General features: G+C 31.1%; 2 protein-coding genes across 3 annotated transcripts; both read left to right on the forward strand.

The window, feature by feature from the left end:
• Positions 1 to 448: 448 nt before the first annotated feature.
• Positions 449 to 12,224, forward strand: LOC114874086 (high mobility group protein DSP1-like). Its single transcript, XM_029183025.2, has 5 exons — positions 449 to 1,508; positions 7,719 to 7,943; positions 9,739 to 9,902; positions 9,984 to 10,158; positions 10,274 to 12,224. The coding sequence occupies exons 1-5, from the start codon at positions 801 to 803 to the stop codon at positions 10,382 to 10,384; spliced, it is 1,383 nt and encodes a 460-aa protein (XP_029038858.1). The 5' UTR covers positions 449 to 800; the 3' UTR covers positions 10,385 to 12,224.
• Positions 12,225 to 13,652: 1,428 nt separating this feature from the next.
• LOC114874101 (protein mini spindles) lies at positions 13,653 to 24,215 on the forward strand. 2 transcript variants are annotated; one of them, XM_029183052.2, is made up of 32 exons: positions 13,653 to 13,905; positions 14,660 to 14,725; positions 14,814 to 15,007; positions 15,071 to 15,277; positions 15,348 to 15,467; positions 15,550 to 15,725; positions 15,799 to 16,022; positions 16,102 to 16,296; positions 16,377 to 16,557; positions 16,633 to 16,745; positions 16,831 to 17,041; positions 17,114 to 17,277; positions 17,352 to 17,503; positions 17,581 to 17,799; positions 17,874 to 18,057; positions 18,153 to 18,356; positions 18,433 to 19,437; positions 19,503 to 19,706; positions 19,783 to 19,918; positions 19,994 to 20,187; positions 20,272 to 20,486; positions 20,749 to 20,892; positions 21,344 to 21,517; positions 21,576 to 21,747; positions 21,818 to 21,976; positions 22,046 to 22,233; positions 22,303 to 22,465; positions 22,539 to 22,712; positions 22,792 to 22,941; positions 23,017 to 23,191; positions 23,254 to 23,400; positions 23,549 to 24,215. In XM_029183052.2, the coding sequence occupies exons 2-31, from the start codon at positions 14,669 to 14,671 to the stop codon at positions 23,373 to 23,375; spliced, it is 5,976 nt and encodes a 1,991-aa protein (XP_029038885.2). In that variant the 5' UTR covers positions 13,653 to 13,905; positions 14,660 to 14,668; the 3' UTR covers positions 23,376 to 23,400; positions 23,549 to 24,215. The 2 variants fall into 2 exon arrangements, with proteins under 2 accessions (XP_029038885.2, XP_029038886.2); XM_029183053.2 differs by lacking the exon at positions 20,749 to 20,892.
• Positions 24,216 to 24,289: the final 74 nt, after the last annotated feature.

Raw genomic sequence — 24,289 nt, forward strand, 5'->3', positions numbered from 1 at the left:
CTTCCCGACGAAGAAAAAGGCGATATTATATACGTATATTTTAACGTAAGGGAAGCTACGTGAACGCATAAATGAATGAAGATACATATTTATGCCTAATACTTTTATTGGTGCGTCCGAGAAGAAACGTTGTGTCTCTCGAATGAAAGGCTCCATGGGTAGTTAGGGGAGGGAAGAAAAGGGAGAGAGAGAGAGAGAGAGAGAGAAAAAGAGAACGGAGAGAGAGAGAGAGAGAAGAGACGGCAAAAGAAAAAGAGAGACGGAGAGACGCACTGTATCTGTCGATGGTGGGGAGACAGAGGGAAAAAGAAAGAGCTAGAAGGGGAGAGAGAGCGCCCTCCCCTACCCACCCGCCCGCCCTCCTCCTTTACCCGCCATACCTACTCACGAAGCTAACGAACGGTTGAACGTAGCGTCGAGTAGACCGCATCCCAAGTATAACGTACGTATTCACGAGGACCTCCTCTATACATTGTGGAAAAAACGTGTATGAAGTCGCTTGTGCTACCAGGAGTACCTAGTAGTGATATCGTGTAGTGTGCCGGCTGGACAACAGAAACGTGGTGTGACAGTGAGAGGCACAGTAGCGCGTGCAGTGCGTGTCGCGCGATATACGACGGCCACGAACAGGACCCGTATGAATGTGTGAGGGTACGTGTACCGTACGTGTGTGTGTATGTGCGTGGATCACCTTTACGTGAGAGCGAGCGAGCGAGTGCGTTCGCGCGCGCGCAGCGTTCGCGTGCGTGAGTGTGCATGTCCTGCTGTATGAGGGAGACAGAGGAGCGTATGTGTGGTGTATGAGTGCGTGTCGTGTAATTTTTTCGTGCATCCTTCTCTTTTCCTTGTTGGCGGCACCGTTCGGTAAACGAGGCCGAAGTGACAGACAGACCGTCCGCGTGTACGATATGTCGGAACACCACCGCGTAGCCGGTGGCTGGGGCACAGCGAGCCCAGGAAGCCGCGAAGATGCCTCCGGTGGTACCGCCTGGTGGCCTTCGGGTTTAAACACCGTTTCGGCTGAACAGCAACAGCAGCAGCAACAACAGCAGCAACAGCAGCAGCAGCAACAACAACAACAAAATCTACATCAACACCTGATGAATCAACAACAACAGCTATCGCAACAGCAGCAAGCACAGCAACAGCATCATCAGGATATTGTTAGGAGTACCGCTGCCGCTACCCAGCAGCTTTTCTCCTACAAGATGGCCTCCAGCTTTCAGAACCCAGCCACCACGGGCACGCAGTCGAATCCAGTCTCGACGTCTACGCCAGTTGGCTCTTGCATGAGGGGAGGCTATGATTATAGATTAGGAACGGGGCCCGGAACAGGCGGAGGTGTACCTGGTACACCTTCCGCACCACCGCCTGGCGTACAGTGGTGGTACCCAGGTGGAGTTATGGACGCCGGACAGAACAACCTGCATCAGCAATTGCAGGGCCAACAGCAGCAGCACCTCTCGCCCATTACCACACAAACGTCCACGCCCCCCGTTATGTCCCCGGTATGTTGCGACCACGATCGACCCCCTTTATGCTTCCTCTTTTTTCTCATCATTGCCTGCTTCTCAATTTTTATTCTTAATTTTATTTTTCTTTCGTCCACCCTATATTTTCGCTTACTTCTATTTACGCGGGATTCTTTTCTGCACACAACAGATCAATTCGCTCCGGTCTTTATTGTTTCCTATCAATCGATTTTGCATTGCTTCATAACCGAAAGATTTTATTAGTCTAACATGAAATATGCTGCGTTTTCTTTTAAAGGTTGCAGCTTTATCGCATTTCGTACTTTAATTCAAGTTTTTTTTTCGTAGATGCGGTCTGAAAGCAATTTATTGGTGGTCTTATTAGTAATTATCCAAAACACAAGCACACGTTTTTCTAGCGTTTTATTTCTTCAATATGCGCTTAATTACATACGTAGATTGATAATCATAGTAAATATCCGGGTTTCAAGGTTTTTCACTTTTTTTTTTTCCTTTATAAGACACTGACTAATCAGTTCAGACTAGTTGAACAAGTATCAGTATTTCATTGTTTGAAATAAAAAGAAAGAGAAGAAATGTATGACCATAATTACAGTAATTACGATAACATGCCATGGATGGTCAATTTCTTAGGTATAGGAAGCGTCCACATAAAAGACACGCTTAGTACTCGAAGATAACTCATGATTTAGTCTGTTTCAGTTGTAAAAGTTTAAACGATCATCAACACTAGGTAGATGTTTTGAATCATTGTATTCTTGCCTGTGTCGTTACACTATTCAGCGTGACCTTATGCAAGGAAAGAATTCGTTTCAAAGAGAACCAGTATATTTGTATTCAATTTGAAATTACAAGGTATCTAACGCGAGAAAGCGATGCGCATAATGATCATCCACCTTTTATTATCATGAATTTCTATTTTTCTTTGTTAATTTTTTTCTTCTAATTTATTAGGATGACTTATGGTTTTTTTTAACAAGAATTTTTTTTTTTTATTATCTGTTTAATGCATAATATGTTTTGGGTTAATTGTACTGGATAGATATTAATCAGTTAGCGTTCAGAAAATCTTAATAACCGATTTTATCGTGCTCGCTTTCGACCTACCGTCTGCGTTTCATCCTGACTCGCGTCTCTTGCCCCACCGACCGTTGTCCGCTATTGATTCCGGGTTTCGTGCGGCCTTCTTCGTACGTACGTTCGTACAGCGACTCTTGCCCCGCCGGTTCCCTTCTTTTTTTTTCTCGATTACCCTGATCAGCGTGTATTTGCTCGTTCGTAATTAGAAATGGAAATTTCAATAGATAGTCATTTTGATTTTTAGTGTCAGACGATATTAATTTTCAAATATTTGAAAACTTCTGGAAATTCCTAGATTCATTAATATTGGTCTATATATAGGGTTTATTATTTATTTTTTAAACTGTATTTTGTTTTTTCTTCTTTATTAAAAAATTCATTTTTTAATTAATTGGAAACAAAAATTCAATTTTAAATATTTTGAAGGAGAAGTGTACATTTTAGAAATATTACTCTTCTTTTTTTCGTTCATATCCAAAAATGGAAATTTTTCATTTTGAATATTTAAATGTTTCGAACCTAAAATTCATTTATCAGTTTGTCGGAGTATTTCTGAGCGAAGTCGTTCAGCAGCTGAAATTGACGCATCTTTCTTTTCCGTAAAAAGAATCGAATTTCCAAACTTTTCCCATATTCAGATGGTAAAAGAAGAAATCGTATTTTTCAGAAATCGCGAAGAACTGAAAACTCGTTTCACTGTGTTCTTTTATTACACTTTTGTCCGAGGCATCTCATCCTTACGATTGTTCAAAGTTTCGGCATACTTATTTACACACGAATTACGTCCAAACTCAAGAGAAAAATTTAAAAAATAAAATAAAATAGAATTTCTAATTTTCTCACAATTCCTCTTGTATTGGTAATTTAAAGTTTGAATTAAACTTGGAGAGTTTGGTAGCAAATCTAGTGATTAAATTCGCAAGTTTTGAACAAGTTTTTAATACTTCTCGTTTTATAAAATCTTATGCGAAAACTAATTTAATAATTTATTATTCGATGAACGTTATTATATTGTACAAGAGATACATCGAAGCTTGCCCATTTTGAGATCGAAGAAAAACTACTTTTCTTTTTCTTCGCATTGAATACCAGTTTGATAATTATCTCGCGTTCCGTCTTATTTTAAACGGTTTTCATTTCTTCTTCGTTTATACTCCGCCTTAATTAGCGGGGAACCATGCGTGTTTAACGATACGATTTAACGTTATGTATCTTTTATACCGTATCTTTTAACGGCAAGATTAATTGTCAGTTTATGAATTATTTAAGTGGCGACCATAGAAAATACGCTAACTCCTGGGTATACAGTTTCTTTTAATTACTCTTTGCTTCAAATCGTAACACTTTTTTTTACTTATAAGGGAAATAGAATATTGATTTTGTAGAAAAGATTCCTATATTGTAATACGGTTCAATATATTGAACATATAAGTTTTAAACGGTTCAAAATTACCGCCTTTTTTTAATGGCGGCAAAAAAGCACCATTTGAACTGACAGTATATTTGAAAATTGTTGTTTCAGTGGGAATTATTACCTGAGAATTGTAATACATAGAATGTCGGTTGAGAAGGTATTTCTTCGAAATTCCATGTTCTTCGATATTCCAATAAAGAGCATTCAATATCGCGAAGCATCGAAAACGTATTTGGAGCAATATTAAAAGCGGATCCTGAATGAAAGTTAAGATTAAAGTCCGTATCTATCAGATGGAGAGAAAGTCAGAAAGTAGTTCAAAAATTTCAGATTACAGTGATAGAGATAAATGAGAGTTCTTTTTTCACTTGTACGTAGGTAATATTTTTTTATCGTTTTCTGTTTGCTAAGTAAAGTTACAATACTTAATATACTTCAAAGTTATTATTTTTTATTGAATATTACATTTTGCATTTGGGGTAATTTAGGAATTCATTTTTGTAATATTAATTTTACTTATTACGATCATAAGAGTGAAAATATCGGTTCGTTATAATATAATAAAAAATGACTGTTGTTAATGCATTCCATTATCGGGAAACAAGAGTTCGTACATCGATTTAATTAATAAAATAGTTTGGACTAAAGGATTCTCGATATGGCAATTATTTACACGATAATATGCTCCAACGTGAATTTAATGCGGTAATAAATTTTGCCTCGAACTTTCCGAACTATCATGAAATGATTTATAAAATCATTACGTAACGTGTATTTATTGTGAAATGAAATCTCACCATTCAACCAACTCACGGAAGTTTCATAAATATATAACTATTGCGTTCACTATAAAATATTAAATGTTGTCACGTTTGTTCTGTAACTGTCGTAGAGTAAAATATTCAAATCAGGTAGTTCATATTTAAATTGATAAACAATCATACTATCAATTTTTAATATTCTCAATTTTTTAACATATTTATTCTAAACTCACCAATTATTGATCACATGGAAAGTAAAAATAGAAAATTGGTAGAAGGAAATTTAATAATGTACTATATTTAATTATTCTTAAATTTTTAATATTTCATTATCTTCAGTGGAATGGGACATAGAACATAAATTAAAATAAATTAAATTCCGGGAAATTGGAATTGACGTATAATTGAATTCTGTGATATTGGAATTTCTTTTTAAAGTTAAAAAAAGTATTCTATATTTATTAAACAAAAATTTACATATTTTAATGAAAGGTAATTGGACTACTGATTAATGAATTTTATTCATGTATTAAATGAATGTTTTCAACTTATGGAACGCAGTGATTTTAGAGTGTAATCTCGAATTAATTTGCAAAAGATTATGCACGATTAAATTCTACAATTGTGAGTAGATTTATTATCGCTACGCAACTGCTCTGTCGTATAAATATTTAAACAGAATATTTTTGTTCTTGTGATCTTGCTCTTGTGTTTGTTCTTTCTACATACTTACCAAGAGATAACAGGCAATCAGTTCATACTTCTTATTGTTTAGTTTTCTTATTAATACCTGATTACATAGAGCGTTCTAAAAAAGGTCGAATAACTCAAGATCTATCAATTCTTCATAACATAATACATCCATTTCCATTTTGGGATAATAGGGATTTAAAATTGATTATTTACTAATAGACAATACAAACAGGCGAATTCCTTGATTCATTACTTATTCTAACAAAGAACCAGGCATTTGGTATTGAAAAATGTATATAACCATTTGTAGTAAACTTTGAACTTCAAATTAATTTGCTATGAATGGTATTTAGTGATACCTTTATGTCATCAAATTGTGCCAGACTTTATATATTTCAATATCATTCATTGTTTATTGTAATTGATACTCAGCCATTTTGTATTAAGAGAACTAGTGAACTGCGTATGAAGTCATTTTCTTCAGACTTTAAGCTTTAAATTGATATATCCCAAGTTCTTTTTTGTGGTACTTTTCTGTCATCAAATTATCTCAGAGTTGCTATGTTTCGAAATCGGATATTTGATACGCAACCTAACACACCTGGGATCGTTCACCTAATCTCTGTATTGAACAGACAGGCTGCTAATTTATATTTGATCATACAATTTAAAAAATAATTTTAATTGATGCTGAAGACATGATCTTGTTTTACACATTTTGTGTACAATAATGAAAAGAAAAAATTGATTTTCTCACCATCTTTGTTTTAAGATGTATAGAGGAAATAATATTACAAACTATAAATTTTTATTCTTCATTTTATTTACATGTTGACTTTTGATCGTTGCAGGAAGGAAATTAATGTTTCAATTGAACGAAATTGGAATTGTGAAATTCTCACATTATACAATACATACGATCTTTCATTATAAAGATCTAGTATGCTTGTTAATTTATAAGTACTATATGATAACTATTTATGTCTTAATTAGGGGGATTAATAATGTTGCCTCAATAATCTGCGATTACATCATTTTTCTTTTTATACAAAGTACCAACTCATTAAACAATGTTTGGAATTTATGCTACATGGGTCATTAGTGGCAGCTAATATTTAACCCTTGAATAATTGGGTCAATCGTGATCCAAACTTCAAAAATATCTACAAGGGTATTAATATGAAGTTAAATATATAATTTTTTAAAGGAACAGTGCAAAATTTAGAAAATGAAAATAACATATAAAGACAAAATTGAATTAAAATTATGACTCTCTTCCCATGTCCGCCATTTGAGAGTTAATAGAAAACTTTAATTAATCAAGGAAATATACTTTTTTATTTATAAATTCAGTCTTTTGACCCTTTGTTGCATGATTTTTTTCAATTTTGGAATAAAAAGTAAAAGATACATTTTTGATCTCTCACAAGTGATACTAAAAAACTGATCTATTTCAATAATATTTTAAATTTGCAGAATTATAGAAACGTGTAGTTGTCATTAATGATGGCTTTTCATCTATAATTAATGTAAAAGTATTACAGCGTATTTATTTTCTTAAATGCATAGAATTATGAACACTTATTATAAGTAGAATCATAACATACGTAATTGCACGCAATACCTATGCGCCTAGCATTATCTTAGTCTACGGAGCAACGCTTTGCACGTATAAAGGAAAATTAATTAGAAAATAGAGAACTTTAGTTTTAAGAAATTTTACTTAGAATCTTCATTAGAAATAGAATAAATCATTACCAATATATTGCACGTTATATTAGTAATGAATTGAACTAACATAATACATTCCTTACGTGATTAATTGTTTTTAGATAAATGCATTTGTGAAAGATCATTTGTTTATGCAAAAATATTTTAAATGATAATTAAAATAGTGAAGTTCGAAGAACACGCTGTTTACGTGTCCAGAATTTTATCAGTACAAGGTACATTATCTTAAGTAGAACCGGTTAAAATGTGGAACACAAGAAAACTTACAGAATATAAGAATTTAAATCTAAATTTAATTTTCTCAAGATTAATGCGAAACAAGAAAAACTTAAAAGAATTTCAGTTTTTATAAAATATAATCAGATCACATCTCTACTATTGTTCAAATTGCAAATCAATAAATATAAGGTGGCCTTTATCAAAATAAGAAATAAAATAAAATGATATGTGTTGTTTCAAGTATTTATTCGATAGAGAGCAATAAAATGATATTGATTTAATTGTAACACCGTTTAATAACCATTGTATATGTTTCTTCGATTACAGCACCAGATACAACAATTGTCGCAACAGAATAATCTTCAGCAAAATAACGCTCAGAGCTTACAACAGCGAGACAATATGCCGAGAGGAAAAGATTCAAAGCCGAGAGGACGGATGACCGCATACGCGTTCTTCGTGCAAACCTGTCGCCAGGAGCACAAAAAGAAACACCCTGAGGAGAAGATCGTTTTCAGGGAGTTTTCTAAAAAATGTGCAATGAGGTGGAAGGTGAGAAATTTTCATTGAATTTTGTTCGTTAATCCTTAGAGGGATATTACTCCAAAGTGCTTAGGTTCATGACCATGCAAGGTACAAAATTACTTCATTCTTTTTATAGGTGTATTTCTGGGCTAAAGATTAGGTATTTTAATTTAATTAAAAAGATAGACACTTTACAGCAATGGATAGTAAAGTTCATTTTACAATTATGAAAATTCAGCATTAATTTTACTTAAATAAAGAAAATTGTTCCTATTTTGTAAAGGAACGAAGCAGATTCGTTCGTTTTCTGTATAATACATAAGAAATATGTAAATTATAATTAGAAGAAAGGAAATGAAGATAAAAAAATATTTGATGGAGTATACTTGTACCTTGAAAATGGTCCAATAGATCATTTACAATATAAAGTTTGCATGATTTAAGTTGAAATAGTAATCTAAATAGACTGGAGATTCAAGGACAAGATCATCTGTTTTACGACGTGTAATTATATATTGTTTCCAATTAGAACTAATTTTTATTTTAACGGGCTTAAATTCAATCTACTTTAAGTACAAGTTAAGTATAGCTTAGATTCTTGAAGTTAAAACTATTAGAAACCCCGTAAGTGCGAACCATAGTCTCTTTAGGAAAATAATTCCGACATTTCATCAGCACTACAACTAGTTTCCTTAGAGATTAAAAAATGTAACAATCAGTATTTACAATTACTTAATTTCTATTTTTCTTATTTTTCAGAAGGTCCGTACCTTTGTAAGTAGCACTAGAACAATTGATGTTGAATAATACCTATCTTTAAATTGAAACCGAATTGGTCAAATAAAGAATGAAAAATAAATTAATAATTTATACATTCCAATAATATCTTAATTGTTCTAGTGTTAATACTATAATATTATAATAAAGTCGGATAGAAGAAAAATAGAAGAAATTAATTTATAAATTACATCTGAAGTGTTATATTGTGAATTATTTGATGGACAAAGAAATTCATGTATATTTTTCAGTGAAAGAACTTGGAAATATGAAACAACGTCATTTTGAACAGGTGCTACATCAACATCTGGTGGTCATCCTACCCCTCTAAAAGAGACACTTTCTGCACTTTCCTCTTTTAGACTTCAGACCAGGTGGTCTTTACAAGGATTAAAGACATTGACCTCGCGTTGTATTACCAAAATGTTGATTTCAGCAGCTGCAAAATTTTAATGCTTTCTTTCACAAGTTCGATACAAACGTTTTTGTATCTTTTATTCTCTTACAGATTTCTACATACTTTTTCTTAGTATACACTAGATTAAAAAGAGAAATTCCTTTTTAAAAATGGATACAGTAATTTTTGTATGGTCTGTACATTTCGATTCTGTTTTTATCGATCGATTCATCCAAACCTGAGTCTCACCCTCTATCCGCCATAACTTACCGTTTATGGAAACCACACTTCTTGTCATCCTGTTTAATATAAATATACTACCACCACCATATTCCCTTATTCGACAATAATTAATTCCATAAGCAGCCATGGCTCGACAAAGATGGTAAAAATATATTTGGATGTCACCAGTATTCACAGTTTAATTTGACTGTTGCGCAGTATTAATGTAAATGTTCCTTTTCTGTTAAATATTGAATACAAATTTTTATATTAAATTTTCTACAGTATTTAAACTATATTCATTTTTAACTTTGTTGAATATAATATTTAGTAAGTTGCTGCCTTTTCTTACGAAAAAAGAAATGGGTTTTAAATTTAACAGATGCTTATTTTGTAATTTTAATATTATCTACTCTGTGATTATAGACTATGTCAGACAAAGAGAAAAAACGTTTTCATGAAATGGCAGAGAAAGATAAAAAGAGATATGATACGGAAATGCAAAACTATACACCACCGAAAGGCGAAACCAAAGGTAGAGGCAAGAAACGTAAACACATTAAAGATCACAATGCTCCCAAAAGATCGCTGTAAGTAAACCTAACGTGTATGTAAACTTAAATTTCTTGGAAATTTACTGTTCTTGAAAATGTCGTTTCATTGTTCTGTAGATCTGCCTTCTTCTGGTTTTGCAATGACGAGCGTGGAAAGGTGAAGTCGCTAAATCCTGAATTTGGTGTTGGCGATATCGCTAAGGAACTTGGTAAAAAATGGTCAGATGCAGATCCTGAAACCAAATCGAAATATGAGGCTATGGCAGAAAAGGACAAAGCTCGATATGAAAGAGTATGTTATATTAGATTTTATCGTCTTAAATGACATATTGTGAGAATTTTGAAACCAAGAATATTGTAATTCATATAAATTGTACATGTTAATTATTTGATGTGTTATATTGTAGGAAATGACTGCGTACAAAAAGAAAATGAAAGACGGTGCACCTGTAGTAGGAGTTCAACCGATTCCTGTAAAAAGTGACAGCGAAGAAGAGTATAAAGATGATGATGAATAGCGGATACACGACAAAATTTCATCTATCACCCCGTGTCCTTGATCCTGAAAGCATACCTCACCTACTGTACGTACCATTGATCTTAGCGTGAGCGTACTTACACTACTAGGAAAACAAATAACTAATCACCAGTCCCCGATTATTTACAATAATAATTAAATACCCGCGATTATAATAATTATTTTAAAATTGTATGTATGGAAAGGTGCGAGAGAAGATTGTATGAGTGACATTTGTATTTTAACATATTGATAGTAACATGTAAAATGGCGTAGGATAGCAGAATATAAAAAAAAAAAGATATGGTGCCCACTTTCTATCAGGTGGAAGGCGCAGGGGCTCAATCATTGTTGACATTGTCTCCAGACTATGTTACAAGCTAACGTAATTATCGTAAAGAAAATCAGGATACGGCGGCTCCATAGTTGGGCGGTATCATTCAAAAAATAGTTTGATATTTATCAGTTCAGTTCATTCGCTGCCAGTGTAAGAAGACTTATTGTATATCCTTGTACAGAATATTTCTTTAAATCAAATCTGTCGCAGGTGGGGGCAAGGGGCTGCTTTGTATGAGTGTAATTGATTTAAGTATGTGTCGTATAGTTGTAAGTATTAGGATAAGTATATACTTTAATGCAACTTCGATTCTACATCTGCGCCAACATGTGATAGTTTCCACTAACAATGTATTCTAAACCATGAGATTGAGCCTTATAGCTTATAAGTGATTGAAATCGAAATGAGTATCTAATTCACATTTTTCCTAAATCAAAATTGGGATGACAAACCCAGCCGTGGAGCAGTGGTATTATGAGAAGTACTATGACATGGAAAAACAAATGACTTTAATTCATAGATACATGAATCATTAAAACCAATTTGGTTTATTTTATAAAACTGATACTGAACTTTCAATTTTATTTTATCTTTATAATTATAATCTCAATTTTTCTTTCTATCTCTTTTTATAATCATGTAAAATAATGAATTAATTTTTGTTCTTATCGAAATCAATGACAGTCGTTAAAGACAAATTAAAAATGTAATTGTAATTTTGAGTTTTAGCTGATTGAAGTGGTCCCTGCCCTTACCATCGTCACCCTCCCTCTCATATTCATTTTATCCAAATAATGGAATACGTTAAATCCTTTCAGAATCATGTGATTCCATTCATTGTTTACAAAAGTAAGATAGGGCGTCTCTTGTACTGCCTCGAGTCATCTGGTGTACAGCAGGCTGTATTATAATAAATTATTGTGGTTTCTTGTAATATTAACATTCCTAGATTCTAGTATGTACAGATCTTAAGGATTGAGATTAGAGCCAACTGTGTATGATGCATACCAAAACAAACAAACAAAAAGGAAAATCAGGCTAAGTAATACAAAGATTTAAGTTTCGTGGCCAAGATTGGTATGCAAAACGAATATACAAGAGGCTTCGTTATAGTCAGACTGACTTGCACCTTGATTTGGCTCAGCAGGTAACCACTACTTTTTGACATAAAAAAGCTTTTCATCTCCCCTGCACATTGTCATGTAACAGATAATTGTACGATTATATAAGCAAAAAACCTGTTCTAGAGGGAGCTAGAAGACGAATACTGTAAAATATGAAATTGTAATATTTTAATACTGATTTGCAGATGTGCATAATTTTAACATAGCTGGTTAAAATGAATTGTACTGATACAAAGGTATCCATTCGATGGAAATAATTAATAAAAACAGATATTGAAAATTATGACAGAATTTTCTGTGTTATTATAGGGGATATAACAGTTATAAAAGAAATGTTTGTTTTGTATATCTCTTAGGATAAATAAACTTTTCAAAAAATATATATGAATATGTTTCTGGTACTGCTCCGAACCTACTTTTAAATATGTATATGTCCAACATATTTGATTCTCCAAGCAGTACTAGATTTAGAGTACTAACATTTACGAATATTTATATGAAAGTAAGTATATACGATGTCCATTTGTTTATGACGAATGTATCATTTTTCACGCCGCTTTCTTATAAAGGTGAAACATAACTTCTGCAATTTAAACGTTTATGCTGGTGCTAATTACATAGAAATTAGCAAGTGATATGTTAACTTATTTCATGTTATACATATTACGATGTTTCAGCGCAAAACGGATGTATTGTACTTTTTTATATAATAAGTTCTCAATTAATTTTCTATTATTTTATAAGTATCATTGTAGTTTGTAAATGTATCATTGACATAGTATTTCTAATGATAGATCGATATTGTTATTCTTAATATAAATTTTTTTATTTGTATATCTGCTAGAACAATCTACATATTATTTTATACCTACATCTTATGATTTAATGTGCATAATACATCCATAAATGTAACGAATAATTCATTTATTTTATAATTATATTGTAATAAACCAGCGATCAAAATATAAAAAGGACTTAACGTTTCATTTAATTATAATGGAACAACATTATCAGAATATTATACCTATATAAATTAAATTTTTTTATTATAATATATTGAGTTTAAAATCGATGATTTATTATCGTTACAATATATTAATTGTTATTATTAGACAAATGTTTTAAGCTTATGCAATTCTTAAAATCGTAATTAGACTTGCTTTCATCATAACTACATAATATGAGAAACAAATTTAAATATATGTACTTATAAGCTTCAAAATAAACCAGTAGATAGGATACTTTAAGAAAACTAGACTTTAAATAACAAAATGGCATAAGTTTATAAAATATTTGTTGAATAATTTTTATTCTATACTTTGTTTTATTAATTGCAGCGAATATATGAAATAGAAAAAATCTTTTATTATTATCTACTATGCTTAAGTAAGTAGCAAAGTGTAGAATACTGAAAATACAAGCTAACGATGATTGTGGGCAGGATCATTATCAGGAACTAAATCCATCAACAAAGGAATAATTATATAATTAGAAGTTTATTAGTTCTGTGGAATATATAACGTTATTTTATATACTCATATTATTTATATACTTTTTATACACTTGTATTAAAACTTTTATGGTAAATGTATATTTCAAGAAAGTTCATTAACTTGTTTGTTGCGTCTTATGCGCCTGGCGCATAATTTTTTAATTATTCTTGAAACATTATTGATTTTATTAGTAATTTAGGAATTCAAAGAATAAGTAGAAATTTTAAATCAAAATCAAATAGAAAGAACAAAGCATAAGCTCTGAAACAAAAGAAATTCGCTTTTAGCACCATCTACCGATGAAAATGGTGAACTGCAACATTGACCGGGTTCAGAAATTCGTAGTTTCGAAAGATACAGTTGTCTTTTTGTTTGCGTTGAGTCTTGACGGTTGCAACCAGAATTTATATTTGAAAATTAAATGTAAAAGACTCAACGGCTGCTAAAAGGTCATCGTAGGCCTTGTAGTCTGGTTACGTGAATGATTTTAATGAATTGAATCGAGGATTTTTCTAAGAAGATTGACTATCCTGTCAAAAGATATTCTCATATACCTTCGTTTTGTAAGGTAGGTTTGGATTTTTAACGATTCTTTGTAATTATTATATCCTGGCATTCGAAAACTCCTTTGCTATGATTGATAACATTTTTCATATTCCTTTGTCCAAACCACTGAAATCATCTGTAGCAATAAATTAATGTTTATTTAAATATATGTATATATATATACACACATACACCTATATATGTAAACCGTTAACGTTGAAGCAATCGATGTGTAACAAATTTATAATAAATAGTACTCCTAAACTATGATTTTAATTAGCTAATGGAAAGATTGTTTGTTGTATATAATTCTAATTGTTAACAATTTGTTAATTTTTTATCTATGTACTGCCTACAGGGTTTGAGAATTTAGAAATAGTTTCTATTCTTATTATTTCCTCCTATTTGCATAATTGCTTCTTCATTTCCAGGTGATAATATTAGATTTGACAAAATGTGTATAGGTGTTAAATAAAATTATTGACGAATATGTGAACATGCTTTGTATGTTAAAAGTTATAGTTATCCAGTGTTGTACATAATTATGTTTTATCCTTACATTTCTTTACTTGTCCAATTAAAAGTAATGTTTACTTTTATTACTATGTATTTGTAAGACGCTGTTAATATTAAATCATTTGTTTAAATAATGTATCACACTAGAAACATAAAAAAGTAATAATTATCCCATATTACACCCAAGATTTTGTTATCAGGTGTTAGAAATGAAGACAGTAGAAAGCTTCACAGCATATTAAAATTAATGATATTTATAGGTCTGAAATATGGAACAAGATACTGAATATATTAAACTACCATTAGAAGAACGATGTGTACATAAGGTAATATATCTGTTAACTTAGGTTTTTTTTATTAATCCAAGAGAAGTTATATTTTAAATATCTCTCTTAATATATTAATATGATGCAGTTGTGGAGAGCCCGTTTGCATGGGTATAAAGAATGTGTCAACACATTTCAATGTATTGACGATGAAAAGTCTCCTGAGTGGAACAAGTTTTTGGGATTTATTAAAAAGTTTGTATTAGATAGCAATGCTGTTGCACAAGAAAAAGGTTTAGAAGCAGCATTAGCTTTTCTTGAAAATGCTGCTGTGGCAGGAAAGTAAGTGTTACTTTATATTATTTTAAAATTGTATACAGAATTATTCATATAATTATTTTGCAGAACTGTTGGTGAAGTTATGAATGGAATAGTGACAAAATGTATTGCTGCACCTAAAACTAAAACAAAGGATTTAGCAGTGCAAATAACATTGATGTATATAGAAATTGAAAAACACGAGGCTGTTCAAGAGGAGTTATTGAAAGGAACAGAAGCAAAAAATCCAAAAATTGTTGCTGCATGTATTTCAACTTTAACATTGGCTTTGAGGTAATAGTGTAATTATAAAGAAGAATGATAGTTATTGTATAATATTTTATAATCGTTTTTAATTTTATAGGCAATTTGGACCAAAAGTAATTAATATAAAACCTTTAATAAAAAAGATTCCTGGTTTTCTTGAGGATCGGGATAAAATCGTTAGGGACGAGGGTAAAGTTATGGTTGTTGAAATATACAGGTATTGATTTTAATTACTGCATTATAATATAATTGCCATTAATTTGAATACTCATTTTATGTCAATCTTTTTTAACATTTAAATGGATAGGTACTCCTTTGAAACAACAATTGAATACATTGAAACCAGTACAACTTACAGAATTGGAAACGGAGTTTAATAACTTAAAACAGGAAAAAGTGGTACCAATACGTTTTCTGAAATCTCAAAAACCCAAAGTAACAAATATTGTAGATTCTACAAGTGATAATGGTGAAGGTAATGGTTTTGAAGTCGTTTCACATAAGCTTTACCCTTTTACTGATAATTAAAGGTCTTTTCTATATTTTAGAATGCCAAGATGATGGTGATGGAGGTTCTATTCCTGAACTTGATCCCTATGAATTGTTAGAGCCCGTTGATATACTTTCGAAACTTCCAAAAGATTTTCACGAAAAAATTGAGGCTAAAAAGTGGCAAGAACGAAAGGAAGCTTTAGAAGCTTTAGAAGTTCTTGTAAAGAATCCTAAATTGGCAAATGGTGATTATGGAGATGTAGTAAGGGCTTTGAAAAAGGTATTAGTAATTTATATATGCTGCTTATATCATTTAATTAAACATGATATTTTATTTACTTTTTAAATATTAAAAACAGGTAATTTCCAAAGATACCAATGTATTAGTGGTTACACTCGCGGGAAAATGCCTAGCAGGACTAGCAACTGGCCTCAAGAAACGATTTCAATCTTATGCAACGGCATGCCTTTCATCAATTTTAGAAAAGTTCCGTGAAAAGAAACAAACTGTTGTACAAGCGCTTAGAGAAGCTGCTGATGCAATTTTCCTTAGCGTAAATATAAACAAAATTATCCGAATATGCAGATTTGAATAATATACAAATAGTAACATATTTCTTTGTATATATATCAGGTTTCCATTGATGTTATATTAGAAGACTCAATTGCTGCATTAGAAAACAAAAATCCCGCAGTAAAAGCAGAAACAGCAGCTTATTTAGCAAGGTGTTTTTCGCGTACACCACCACCAAGCTTAAATAAAAAATTATTGAAAGCTTATACTACTATACTTTTGAAAACTTTAAATGAACCAGGTATGTTTTAAAATGCATTTTTATTTTTTTTAGTGAATATTTTTATTAATGCATGGTTGTATTCATTGATTGCAGATCCAACTGTTCGAGACTGTTCTGCAGATGCTCTTGGCACAGCAATGAAACTAATCGGTGAAAAATCGATGATGCCATTCCTTACAGATCTTGACAACTTAAAAATGACAAAAGTATTTTATAATTGATAGTTTTGTGCATGAAAGTTGTTACTATTTATATAAATTGTATTAATTTATATTTAATTTTCATTATCAGATAAAAGAATGTGCAGAGAAAGCGGTAATACATGTAAAAATACCTAGTACTTCAAAAGCGGCTGCAGAAAGACCAAATACAGCTCCAAGTAAAATTGAATCAGCAGCAAAGTCTAAAGAATCAGAATTTAAAGTTCCAAAAAGACCTAATACTAGTAATGCTAAGAAAACTTCAGCTAAGAAGCCATCTTCTTCATCTTTAACCAACTTGGGTAAATCTTAAGATTCGATGTGGTGCTTTATTATTGTAATAAATATCATTTAACTTCTGTTGCATTTCGCAGCTGGTTCAAAGAAAGCATCTGCACCAAAACTTCAAGTAGAAAAGAATTATAGTGCCGAAGAAATAGATGAAATGGCTATGCAATTATTACCAGGTGACATCCTCTCAGGTCTTGTAGATAGTAACTGGAAGACACGTTTAACTGCAGTTGAACAACTCATGGAGGTAATGAAATTTATTTATTTATTATAATAAAAATTATTGTAAAATGCACTAACTAATAACGTGGTATTTTGCAGTTTGTAAAACAAACTGATCCAACAGAAGTTCCTACCCAAGTTATTGTGCGAACCCTAGCAAAGAAACCGGGATTTAAAGATACGAATTTTCAAGTTCTCAAGTTGCGATTAGAAATAGTAAAATATTTGGCAGAAAATTTCCCATTCTCTACGTAAGGCTTCTATTTCTTTATGTATTTAATTCTATTTTTTTAAACGTCTTGTATATATTTATATTATTTCGTTATAGTACTGTTTGTGAATATTGTATCATGGACATAACAGAAAAACTAGGAGATGCAAAAAATAGCGCAGTTGCTGGAGAAACATTGTTAGCAATAGCAGAAGCAACGAGCTTTGAATATGTGGCAGATGAAATAGTAGCGTTTGCCTTTAATCAAAAGAATCCCAAAGTTCAGCAAGAAACATTATCAGTGTTGAGTAGGGGTCTTACTGAATTTGGTTGCGTGTAAGTAATGAATTTTTCTAATCACAAATTATGCAAACATTTTAATAATAATAGAATATATTTTTATGTTGTAGTGTCAATGTTAAATCTTTAATGGAAAATATTAAGAAAGCAGTAGCGGTAACAAATCCTGGTGTTCGTACCTCAGCTATTACATTGTTAGGTACATTATATTTATTTATGGGTAGACCATTGCTTACATTTTTTGAAAATGAGAAACCTGCTTTGCGTCAACAAATCGAACAAGAATGTGAAAAGGTAACTTTTGCATTATTACGATAAGTTGTTGATTTTATATAGATACATAATTGTAATACATCATAATATATTGATATGTATTATATTAATTTTAGCATAATGGTGAAGCTCCACCAGTACCGTTCCGTGGAGTAAAAAATAAAAAGGATAAAGCAAACGACGACGACGACGATGTAGAAGTGGAGAAAAAATCCAGTAGCAATAGTGAAATTGATATTAATAACCTTATTCCTCGTATTGATATTAGTAACCAAATTACAGAGAGCCTTCTTAACGAGTTAGCAGATAAAAATTGGAAGGTAAGCATTTTATTACTTGTGATAATAAAATATAATTATTTTGTGTTATGAATAATTAAATTTTTATTTAAATAAGGTACGAAATGAGGGTTTACAAAAAATAAACACCATCATTTCTGATGCGAAATTTATAAAAGGATCTATCGGTGATTTACCACAAAGTTTAGCGTTACGATTGGTTGATAGTAATAGTAAAATAGCTCAGTCGACTTTGGGCATATGTCAAGCATTAGCTATAGCAATGGGTCCACCAGCAAAACAACATATTCGAGTTCTATTTCCTGGTTTTATACAATGTTTGGGTGATAGTAAAAATTGGATCAGAACAGCAGCAATATCATGTATAAACACATGGGGAGATCAATGTGGTTATAAAGAATTTTTTGATGGAGAAATGATAGGAGATGTATTAAAATCCGGCTCACCGATACTTAGAGCAGAAGTTTGGAATTGGTTAGCACAAAAACTACCGTTGATTCCTGTTAAACAAGTACCAAAAGAGGAACTTCTCGTATGTCTTCCACATTTGTATAGTAATTTAGAGGATCGTAATTCTGATGTTCGAAAGTACGCTCAAGAAGCAGTTTTAGGATTCATGATTCATCTTTCCTATGAATTGATGGCTAGAAACACAGAAAAGCTAAAACCTGGTTCAAGAACAGTAGTACTTACTGCATTAGATAAATCTCGACCGAGTCTACCTATAAAACCTTTACCAAAGAAACCACCACCGGAAGAAAGCAATCAAAAAGTTGTTAAGAGTGCCGGAGCTATGAAAGCCTCAAAAGCAGTAGTAAAGCCTAAACAAAATCAAGCTGCTTCAAAACCTGGAAGTGCACGTAAAAAGGATGATGATGTGGATACAAGTCCTCTACTAGCTATTAATAATCTGAAACATCAAAGAGTAATTGATGAACAGAAATTAAAGGTGCTAAAATGGAACTTCACCACGCCTAGAGAAGAATTTGTTGAACTTCTAAAGGAACTTATGACTGCTGCAAATGTGAACAAAACTTTACTGGCAAATATGTTTCATTCAGATTTTCGATATCATCTTAAAGCTATCGAGGCATTAACCGAGGTTTGTCTTTTCTTATAGAGAATTTAATATTGTATCAATATTAATATCAATTTTATCAATCTTAGGATCTGCCTGATAACAGTAAAGCATTGGTATCTAATTTGGATCTTATTCTTAAGTGGTTGACATTACGATTCTTTGATACCAATCCTTCAGTATTACTAAAAGGTTTAGAGTACTTGCGAATGGTATTTAATTTATTAATTGAAGATCAGTATCATATGTTGGAGAACGAAGCGGCATCGTTTATTCCATATCTTATTATTAAAGTAAATAACACTTTTCTTTTGTAATACTTTTTTTTATCATATATTATATATAAATGTATAATAAATTTTTCTTTAGATTGGTGATCCAAAGGATGCAGTACGTAACGGAGTTCGAGCATTATTTAAACAAATAGCACTGGTGTATCCAGTAAGCAAGCTATTTTCATATGTAATGGAAGGTTTAAAATCTAAAAATGCCCGACAGAGAACAGGTACATAATCTAATGGAAAACCAAACAGAAAATATAATTAAATAATACTAAATTATATACACATATTTTGTTTAGAATGTCTAGACCAGTTAGGTTCACTTATTGAAAATTATGGACTATCTGTATGCCAGCCTTCTGCATCTGTAGCTTTAAAAGAAATAGCAAAGCAAATAGCAGATCGTGATAATTCTGTTCGAAATGCTGCATTAAATTGCATTGTCCAAGCATACTTTCTTCAAGGAGAACGAGTATACAAACTTATTGGCCAGGTAATAATTTGAAAAGTAATATGTGGTTATTACTTATAATTTATACTTAGTTAGGAATTTTTTTAAAAGTAATTTATATTTTAGATATCCGAGAAAGACCAGTCATTATTAGATGAACGTATTAAAAGGGCTGCTAAAAATCGTCCAACAAAATCGGCTTCTGCAAGTAGACTTTCAGCACCTTCGAATGCAACCCCTGTTCCTTCTAATGAAGATATTAAAGCAGAATCTGAAGAAGAAAATGAAGAAATACTTGAACCACAACCTACTCCTCCTTCTCAACCACAAATAAATGAATTGTATGTACTTTATTATATATATTTATTTACATTTAACTTTTAACTTTTTTTTAATAATAGGTGTATATAAAAGTTATGCTTTTTGTACTAATATTGTTAGATATTAATCATATAATTAACTTTATAATTTTCAACATTAATATTCAGTTGTTAATATCATCATTCAATTCATAAAGTTGCAACATATTTTTTTTATTTAACATTTGACTGCTTTTTTATGTTACTTATGTCTGCATGAATTTGCTTTTTAATTATTCTCCAGGCCACATAATGATCTTCCAGTAAATGTAATAACAGAAAAACCATCTGATGAAGAGCAAGTGTCTCCTGATAGCAATAAACAACCTTCAGAAATAGAACCAGAAATAAATGTCTCACCAGCAGATTATGAAGATGATACTAAAACGTTTGTGCTTTCTGTGTATTTTTTTTTCAGTGTGTTGTGTAAGGTGGCGGGTACATAGAAGATGCATCTAAATATGAAATCAAATATTTTTTCTGTTTCTAGCTTTGTTGTATGCATTTTTTTAAATGTCATTACACTGTGTATATTTTGGTCTTTTCTTTGCTATTCTCCTCTCTCAACACTTCAACGACCGCTCACGAGATTTCTCGTCTTTCAATGCTGAGATGCGGTCATTTAAGTGTTAATATGCGCTCTTTCTTAGCCAGCGGTAGTCTACAAGTTTATAAAAACAATCGATACATTTTAAGTCTTGTGACTCAAAACTAGTAAAAATGATTTAGAAAAATATAACAGTTTAATAGTAACATGTATTGAGGGTGTCTATTCGTGTTACGAATTTTATGGTATTCTGGTATATAATTAATAATTTTAAAAATTTCTTAATTCTTAGAAATTCTCCAACGTCAACTCAACCAAAAGTATCAGGTCCATTTGGATTAGATATGGATTTGTTACAAAGAATTGAATTAAATGCACCTGTGAAATACAGAAACCCTGTTCTTTTGGAAGTTAATCTAAATGATTTGAATGAATCACCGAATGCATTAAATCCATCCAAAGTGCCGTAAGTAATTATTCTTCTTCTTTGTGATAGCCATATTTATATAAATGTAATTTTTTAGGGTGATCCCTATATCTCCTCCTAAATTGTTAGTGTCGAAATCTGCGACAATGTCTCAGCAACATATAACTACAACAAACGCTAGTAAAGAAGACAGTCTTGAACGTAAAATTCTCGCGATGGCTAGTTTGGATTTGGCAGTTGCAATACAATCAATGAACAGTATAGATAATGTTCGTATTTATAATATACGTTTTTAAATCATTAATGTACATGTACATGTAATATTCAATTATTTTACAGCTTATAAAGTCCCACCAAATTCTAAGTTTGCAATCTAAGGAAGATAAATTTATTGGTTCTATAAACATGCAATTAAAACTTCTACAAACCTATCCTTTACAACAAGGAGGAGCAGATATATCTAAAGGTTTCAGGAATACGTTTATGGTTCTATTAGCGGTAAGAATCAGTTGTCTGTGTGCATAAAATACTATAATCTAGCGTTATATAAATTGTATTTATTTACAGTTCTATGATACCGGAATTCTTGGCAAAAATGTTCCATTAATACATTTGAAAGAACTTGTGGATCAAATGATCAGTTTGTTGGCTGAGAACAAATTGGATCATTTACATCAGGCAGAAGCATACTATCGTGTAATTAACAGTATCGTTTGCAAAATAATAGACAATTCGAATCATACTACTATTATATGGTAAAATTCCAAATCTTTTGCACTAATATTACATTGGAAATAAGTTACTAATATATAATATATTTTCAGTGTTTTAATAAAATTACTTCATGGATGTGCTGAATCTACTGCTCCTTCAAAATACGAAGAATTGGTTATGAAATGTTTATGGAAAATAGTAAAAACGATCCCTAATTGGGCTGCAGATTTAGATTACGATACCATTCTTTTAGAAGTGCACCGTTTCCTTAAAGTATGTCTCTTGTCATATACATTTCTGGACATTATTTTCAATAAATAAGGTATTTATGGATCATATTTTACAGGATTATCCAAGTGTATGGTGGAAGAAACGCAAATCTGATACACCATTGCGAACGATTAAAACAATTCTTCATAGTATGACTCGCGTGAAAGGTAGCACAATACTCAGTCACCTAACTCGAATAAATAATACAAATGAATCGGAATTGCATTCTTATCTTATAAGGCTAATTGCGGTTAGTTTTGGCTAAATATTTCTATGGTATTAGATCTTAAGAAATAAATGTCTAATTCATCGATAATACAATTTAACAGACCTTTAAACCAGATGAAATTAATAGCAACCCTAAAACAAGTATAAAACTTAGTAATACTGGTAAATCTCAGGAGCATTTGTCGAAGTTTACTCATCAACAATTGTCTGCAATATTTAAAAAGATTGGTTCTAAGGAACATACACAAGAAGTATGAACAATTATATTTCATTTTAAATGTTATTTAATTTGATATGCTTTATAGAGTGTTTAATGAATTTTATAGGGTTTAATGCAGTTATATGATTTTAAACTTCAATATCCTGAAGCGGATGTGCAGCCTTTCCTATTAAAATCTCATCAGTTTTTCCAAGATTTTATTGAACAAGGTTTAAGAGATATTGATCAAGCACGAAAGAATCAAAATCTTATATCACAAACTAATAATCAATACTCAACAGGTAAGTATTCAAAATACGTTTATCATAGATTTTACATAACATCCATTTTTTATTTATTACAGAAACAGCTGAATCTGCTGCTTCTGAGGAAAAAAGTCTAATGGATCCATTGAACAGGGTCGAGAAATTACGAGCATCTGAAGCACAATGTAGAACAACAAGCAGTCAACCGAGTCCAACATGAATCAATCTGTATTAACATTTATTAGGTAAGAGTGAAAAGTTTATCATTAATTCTGTAGTTTAAAAATGATGATTTTCTTTATATAGGAAATTGATATTTTCATAGGAAACTGATTAGTTATAAAATTTGTATATATTTAATAAATGTACGGACCATTGAACTATATTTTACAGGATTGCAGTGCTTAAATAACTGGATTTAAAATCAATAATGCATATAACAGAATATTAAACGAATAGTATATAGATCATGAAGATTAATCTCGTACCTAACGTACGTAATATTATGCTGTTCAGTACAACCTTAACTGTAGCATTTATGTTCAGTAGCTATGTATACTTATACTGCTACTAATTACATAAAAGTTTGTGTTACAATACTTAACGGAATTATGAACGCGTTATACTACTCATATTTATTGATATTTGAAAAAACTAATTAAATTATAAGACGCTAGTATTATGCTCTCTTTAGAGACTGATTTTATAGCAGATTTATATTTCGTTATTTCTTTTAAAATAAATCTATTCATTAATGTACCTTATAAGAACTCATTTTTGTTCGTTAATTTCATATTTATACAAAATGTCATTAAATTAAACTTCGTTATTTAATTTAATTAAAATTTCACTAGATTACAGACAGCATGTTTTACTCTATTTGTAATCGTGGTATACGAATGTAGATTTAATACTTTAAGTTTTCATAATAAAACAATACTAGTATTAGAAACATGATAATAATAATTTAATATAAATGTCTTCGGAAATCTTTAAAAAATCTTACGTAGTGTAAATAGATCGTGTATATATTCTAATAAAATGTCTTACAGTGATACTATTTACCATTTCTCCATATTATGAATTGTTATCTACCGTTTTAATTTCTTATTGTTGTCTTATTTAAGATACTAT

Source organism: Osmia bicornis, chromosome 2 (genome assembly GCF_907164935.1).
Source record: "Osmia bicornis bicornis chromosome 2, iOsmBic2.1, whole genome shotgun sequence".
NCBI classification, from domain to species: domain Eukaryota; kingdom Metazoa; phylum Arthropoda; class Insecta; order Hymenoptera; family Megachilidae; genus Osmia; species Osmia bicornis.

Coding starts and splice junctions, on each gene's coding strand:
- LOC114874086 (XM_029183025.2), top strand. CDS start 801: ATGAGTGCGTGTCGTGTAATTTTTTCGTGCATCCTTCTCTTTTCCTTG. Junction 7,944..9,738: donor AATGTGCAATGAGGTGGAAG/GTGAGAAATTTT, acceptor CTGTGATTATAG/ACTATGTCAGACAAAGAGAA. Junction 10,159..10,273: donor ACAAAGCTCGATATGAAAGA/GTATGTTATATT, acceptor GTTATATTGTAG/GAAATGACTGCGTACAAAAA.
- LOC114874101 (XM_029183052.2), top strand. CDS start 14,669: ATGGAACAAGATACTGAATATATTAAACTACCATTAGAAGAACGATGT. Junction 19,438..19,502: donor CTATCGAGGCATTAACCGAG/GTTTGTCTTTTC, acceptor TATCAATCTTAG/GATCTGCCTGATAACAGTAA. Junction 23,192..23,253: donor TAATAATCAATACTCAACAG/GTAAGTATTCAA, acceptor TATTTATTACAG/AAACAGCTGAATCTGCTGCT.